The 6626-nt window shown below is 52.2% G+C and overlaps 1 protein-coding gene across 1 annotated transcript; it reads left to right on the forward strand.

The window, feature by feature from the left end:
* Positions 1–1713: 1713 nt before the first annotated feature.
* Positions 1714–2478, forward strand: LOC140681247 (olfactory receptor 14A16-like). Its single transcript, XM_072920724.1, has one exon. The coding sequence runs from the start codon at positions 1714–1716 to the stop codon at positions 2476–2478; it is 765 nt and encodes a 254-aa protein (XP_072776825.1).
* Positions 2479–6626: the final 4148 nt, after the last annotated feature.

The following is a 6626-nucleotide window of genomic DNA, read 5'->3' on the forward strand; positions in this document are numbered from 1 at the left end:
TTTGGGGTGATGATGAAAAGTATTTTGCCTTTTATACATTTTTCAGATATCTGTAGCTCTATAAATTACTATTTTATAGTTATAAAACTATAATACTTACTTAACTCTATTAATTAATTAACTCTATTAAACTACTATTATGTTCTTATTTTACTGTAATCCTTAACTGACTCTAGTATGTTTCCTGCCTAGCTCTTAGATTTTAGAACAATAAGCTGACTGTCTAAATACATTCCTGAAATATTGTATAGTCTTATTATCAGGAAGAGTGCCTACAAGAAGAATATTTTGGGTTTTGGCAACAATGTAAGCAGTCATAAATAAAACTGGGGCAAAGAAGTCCTTGGACCTACTCCAATGGGTTGAGCCAGGGGTGTGTAACTGGGGCAACTGAATCTCCTACTGGATATTCCTGTTAAATATCCTAATTAATAAACCTTATTACCTTGTTGAAATCAGGGGCTGGGTGTGCCCCATTCCTGCGGGGCCACCTGGAATCTTCCAATAAAGGTCTGGTTTTTACTTTCCTGTTCTAACACTGTTGCAAGGGTTTTTTTTTTTTTCTCTTCTGATTATAAACAACAGGGGGATGAGATAAACAGTGCAGGAATTGTAATCCCAGAATCACAGAACATTCTGAGTTGAAAGGGACACACGGGATCATCAAAGGATTGTTTGAACATTTACAGAGACTCCAGAACTGTGACTTTGGGTGGTCAGTCTCTCTGCTGGGAGCCTCCCAAAGGGCCTTCAGCCACTCCTCATCCCTGGACAGCAGCAGCATCACCTCTGCAGGGCCCAGCAGGGCTCTCCTGAGCTGCCCTTGCCCAGCTGCACACAGAGCCTGCCCCAGCCAGGGCCCTGCACACAGGCAGGTTTCTGTAGGGCCGGGCCGAGGGCACACAGGGTGGGATGGGCTCTGCTGGCAGGGACAACGCACCTCTCAGGAGGGGATGTCCAGGCCCAGGGAGATGCTCAGGGAAGCAGAGGGGGCTGAGCAGAGCAGTGCTGGGGGAACAAGCCAATCCAGCCCCTCACCTGCCCTCAGCCACAGGGAATCCTTTGCCTCTCACATCTCTCAGTGGCAAACTCTGAGTGCAGCAGGAATGCTGGGGATTTCTGACCTCAGAGAGCCAGGAATGGTGTGTGGGTAGGAAAATAATTCCTTAAACCAGCTTCTGCCATTTCCCTTAGAAGTGGTAGTGCAGATGGTACCATGCCTTTCTGCAATAGGAATTATTCCCCTGACAAATCCTGAATATCCAGCCTTGCCCTCTGCCACAGGGCCACAAACCCAGGGAAGCAGGGCAGGGATGGCTCCTCGAGAGCCCCCACGCTCAGGTCTGGCTGCTCCTGGCACACTCAGCCTGCACAACTGGAGCTCAGGCAGGGACCTGGGTGAAGGTTTTCCCAGAGCAGGAACAAGGGTGGGTGAGTCCCAGCAGGACAGGCAACAAGGAATAGCCCAAGTTTCGCTCAAAGCAGCCTCTCCTGACTTGTCCCTGTCCTTTCTCCATGACCAGGTGCCCATGTGCAGCCACAGCAAATGTCCAACAGCAGCTCCATCAGCCACTTCCTCCTGCTGGCACTGGCAGACACGCGGCAGCTGCAGCTCCTGCACTTCTGCCTCTTCCTGGGATCTCCCTGGCTGCCCTCCTGGGCAACGGCCTCATCATCAGCACCGTAGCCTGCGGCCACCACCTGCACACGCCCATGTTCTTCTTCCTGCTCCACCTGGCCCTCAGCGACCTGGGCTCCATCTGCACCACTGTCCCCAAAGCCATGCACAGTTTGCTCTGGGACACCAGGGACATCTCCTACTCAGGATGTGCTGCACAGCTGCTTCTGTTTGTCTTTTTCATTTCAGCAGAGGTTTCCCTTCTCACTGTCATGTGCTACGACCGCTACGTGTCCATCTGCAAACCCCTGCACTACGGGACCCTCCTGGGCAGCAGAGCTTGTGCCCACATGGCAGCAGCTGCCTGGGCCAGTGCCTTTCTCAATGCTCTGCTGCACACGGCCAATACATTTTCCCTGTCCCTGTGCCATGGCAATAGCCTGGGCCAGTTCTTCTGTGAAGTCCCACAGATCCTCAAGCTCTCCTGCTCCAAATCCTACCTCAGGAAATTTGGGCTTCTTCTTATTAGTGTGTGTTTAGGATTTGGTTGTTTTGTGTTCATGGTTTTCTCCTATGTGCAGATCTTCAGGGCTGTGCTGAGGATCCCCTCTGAGCAGGGACGGCACAAAGCCTTTTCCACCTGCCTCCCTCACCTGGCCGTGGTCTCTCTGTTTTTCAGCACTGGCATACTTGCTCACGTGAAGCCCCCCTCCATCTCCTCCCCATCCCTGGATCTGGCCCTGTCAGTTCTGTACTCGGTGGTACCTCCAGCCCTGAACCCCCTCATCTACAGCCTGAGGAACCAGGAGCTCAAGGCTGCAGTGTGGACACTGATGACTGGATGCTTTCAGAAACATTAACCTGCTGAACAATTTATCTAAATCACATGTAATAAAAGTCATCTTTAAAAGCCAGGGAAACTCAGAAAAACGGAAAGCTGGACAAGACAAACACAGATCTGAACCAATGTGGTTAATCAAATGTTCTCCATTTATTCAAGATAAGGTGGTAGTTTATATAAGCTTCTACACAGTTTACAAAAACAAAGGCATTCTGATTGGTAGGCTAACATTGTTTATCTTTTCCTTAAAACGGCCTACACCTTACACTATGAAACCTATACTAATTCACACCCAGACAACCCAGTGGTCCCCATCACACCTTAAGACTATTTCTATCTGCGCCACAAGCTCTGAATTTCTAACTGCGTCAGAGGCTTGAAGGCCTCACAAGGCCCAAATCTGAGGCCTAGACTGGAGTAGCTCAAATCTCAGAACTCATGTCCTCTTTCTCTTAAAAATGCTGCAACAATCTTTGATACTTCTTGTTGGTTTCATGCAAAGGTTCTTTTTCAATCTTTCAGTTTTTTTCATATGGTTCACAAAGAAATGTCATTCTTTGTGCCATTTCTCGTTTTGTTTCTCTCCACTTTTCCTGTGGACACAAACTGTGTAAATGAGGGGCAGTGCTCTTGGTGCCTTTTAAGAAACTAAAGAATGTCCCAGCAAAGTTTTCTGCAGAGATGCCCTTTTGTTGCCTTCTCTGGAGCTGCAGCAGCAATGTCTGTGTGCAGAGCTGGGGCAGATCAGTGCTGGCACAGCAGCTGTGCCCAGGAGCAGCAGCACTTGGTGCTGCCAGTGCTGCTCCCGTGGCCCTGCCCCGCTGCCCTGGTGGCCCTGGTGTTGCTGCAGGGCCTGAGTGCTCTCGGGGGCGGGCACAGTCCTGGGGGTGGCAGTGCCGGGGCTGCAGCAGGGACAGGCCATGGGCACTGCTGGGGCAGCGCTGACGCCTTAGGCCAGGGCCTGGGGGCTCCAGGCTCCTTGCCCAGGCTCTCTCAAGAACACGGCCAGGCCAATGCTCAGCACAGAAAACCCCCTTGAGCAGCCCCAGGCTGGCCGTGGGCAGGCTGGGGGCAAACAGCATGGCTGGTGCTCTGCAAGGGCCCTGGGGGAGACGGGAAGGAGCAGCAGAGCAGGGGCTGATCCATCCCCAGTGCCCTGCACAGCCCAGGGCAGCGTCCCAGAGCGTCCTCATGGAGCTGCCAACAACATCCCTCCTCTGCAGCCTTGGCCTCTCCCCCAGCTCACAGAGGTGCCGCATCCTTGCAGGCACAGACACGGCAGCACTGGCTCAGCAGCCCCTGTTTGCACTGCACACAGCAGGCGGGAGCACCCCCATGCTGGTGCTGTAGGGACATGAACCTGAGGCAGCACAAATGCCATCAGCCCCTGGGGCCAGGAAGGGCTGGGGGACGCCAGGGAAACCACTCAGCTTTGTCCTGGCCTCTGCAGTCAGCCAGAAAGTTTGTTCCCATCAGCTGGGAGTTTCCTGTCCCACTGCAGAAGCTGCTGCTCATTTCCATGGGCTGTCCCTGCTTCAGCCACAGCGCTGCCACCCCCAGGAGCTGGAGAGGTTCTGCAGGACTGACAGGATGGGCTTTGGGGCTGTGAGGAGAAGCTGAGGGACCTGGGCTGCTGGAGCTTCTGAAGAGGAGGTCCAGGACTCCTCCTGCAACTGCTCCAAGGGTGGTTTCAGAGATTCACAGAATCAGCAAGTTTGGAAAAGACCCTGGAGATCACCAAGTCCAACCTGTGCCCTGACACCACCTTGTCTCCCCTGAGCCTCCTCTTCTCCAGGATCAACAACCCCAGCTCCCTCAGCCACTCTTCACAGGATTTGTGCTCCAGACCCCTCACCAGCCTTGTTGCTCTTCTCTGGACACACTCCACCCCTCCATTTCCTTCCTAAATTGGGGGGCCCAGAACTGGACACAGCACTCGAGGTGCTGCCCAGTACCCAGCACAGGGGAAGAATCACTGCCCTGCTCCTGCTGGCCGCACCATTCCTGATCCAGGCCAGGAGCCATTGGCCTTCTTGGCCACCTGGGCACACGGCTGGCTCATGTCCAGCCTGCTGTCCATCAGTCCCTGCAGGTCCCTTTCTGCCTGGCTGCTCTCCAGCCACTCTGTCCCCAGCCTGTAGCGCTGCAGGGGTTGTTGTGGCCAAAGTGCAGGACCCGGCACTTGGACTTGTTAAACCTCACCTTGTTGGATTTGGGCCCTGGATCCAGCTTGTCCAGGGCCCTGTGCAGAGCCCTCTTACCCTCCAGCAGATCAACACTCCCAGACAACTTGGTGTCCCCTCGGTTCCATGAGGCCCCAGAGTGTCCCAATGGTCTCCATGATTCCACGAGGCCTCCCACTGTCACAATGTTCCATTTGGTTCCATGGGACCCCTTGGTGTCACAAAGTCCCTTGGATCCTTGGGCCCCACAGTGTCACAATGTCACCGTGGTCCCCAAGGCCCTGCAGGGTCACAGTGGATCCTTGGTTCCATGAGGTCTGGCAGGGCAGCAATGCTCTCCTTGGTCCCACAGTGTCACAGTGGCCTCTTGTGCCCAAGGGCCACCACGGTGTCAAACATGTTTCCTTCATTCCACAAGTCTCTGAGGAGCAGCACTGGCCCCTTGGTTCCATGGGGCCCTGCAGTGTCACAATGGACCCATCATGACACGAGGTCCTGCTCTGCCACAAAGCTTTGCATGGTGGGGTGGGGGTAGGGACAGAGTCTGATGGATTGTCAGCCACAAAGGGTCTTGATTTTCATATATATTCCAACTGCATGAGGAGGCACTTGGATTCAGTGTCAATTGGAGATTTCACACATCAGTTTATTAGGAGTAAAAAAAAAACTAAACAGGACCTGAAGAAATCTTTTCTCACTGTCCTTTTAAATATAGTGTAATCAACCACAAGAGATTTGAAAACTTAAGTGATTCCCAGGGCTTGGCTTGTTAAGATATTCTGAATGTTAATGAGCCCTGGGGCACTGAATTCCTGAACTGAAGAGCTGAAGGCTGCACAAGCCTCTGGAGCAGTAAAATTCAGCAGCAGCCTCCAAGTTGCTGAGGATGTCAGCAGCCCCCACTGAGGCCATCCCTGCCCAGAGACCCTGGGGGAATGGGCAGACAAGGAGAGCGTCCCTGGGGCTGGGGCAGCAGAACTCAGAGGCACCAGCGGCTCCAGCTGGGAAATGGAGTGTGGGATGGGGCTGTGAAAGCCCTGCCTGGGCTGTGCCCAGCAGGACACACAAGCCCTGACCCCCATCCCCTAAAAAACTCTCTCAATGGGACATTTAAAAGGAATTACAATTGGTTCTGTCCTCTGAATTGGATGAACTGGAGAAATACCAACAAGAGATTCTCAGGAGCTCAAAACAATAAAACATCCTTTCTGGCAACATAGAAGATAAGAGAAACTTTGGGAAAAGGTTTAATAGGTCATTAAATCAACAAAAAACATTTCTCAAAGCATTAATCCTCGGATGTAGGGAGTTTTGGAGGTGGAATCCCAGTTTTGGCCATGACAGGATGAATGATTTTTTCCTATAGGAAAGAGAAATACAAAGTCCAAGTGTTCTGGAAGAAGATGAGAGGTGGGCACCCTTAGGCCAAGCCAGCCAGACCTGACTCTCCTGATACCTTTCGTCTAGGGGCTATCCTTGGACACAGGGCATTTTAGATTTGGAATCTCAATTTTGGCTGTGGGTTCCTGGATAGGAAGAATTATTTACATTAGGAAGAAAAGAACAGAGCCCTGGTGTTTCAGAGGCACATGAATGCCAGCCCTCAGGAAGCCAAGGCCAGCCAGACTTGTCAGTCCTGGCAGCTTCTGTCTGGGAGCTGTCCTTGGATATAGGGAATTCTGGAGGCAGATCCTCAGTTTTGGCCATGGGTGCCTGGTGGAGATGGATGGTTTTTTTCCCATAAGAAAGAAAAGAGCACGGTCCCAGCATTTCAAAGGCAGATAAGAGGTGACCCTTGGGTGGTCAAGGCAGTCAGACCTGTCTCTCCTGGCAGATTTCATCTGGAAACAATCCTTTTACATAAGGAAATTTGGAGAAGAAATCCCAGTTTTGGCCCTGGTTCCCTGGAGGAGAAGGACAGTTCTCTCCCATAAGAAGGAAAGCCCAGAGTCCCAGTGCTTCAGGGGCAGATGAGAAGCAGCCC

This window comes from Taeniopygia guttata, chromosome 33, assembly GCF_048771995.1.
Source record: "Taeniopygia guttata chromosome 33, bTaeGut7.mat, whole genome shotgun sequence".
Taxonomy (NCBI): Eukaryota; Metazoa; Chordata; class Aves; order Passeriformes; family Estrildidae; genus Taeniopygia; species Taeniopygia guttata.

Coding starts and splice junctions, on each gene's coding strand:
- LOC140681247 (XM_072920724.1), top strand. CDS start 1,714: ATGTTCTTCTTCCTGCTCCACCTGGCCCTCAGCGACCTGGGCTCCATC.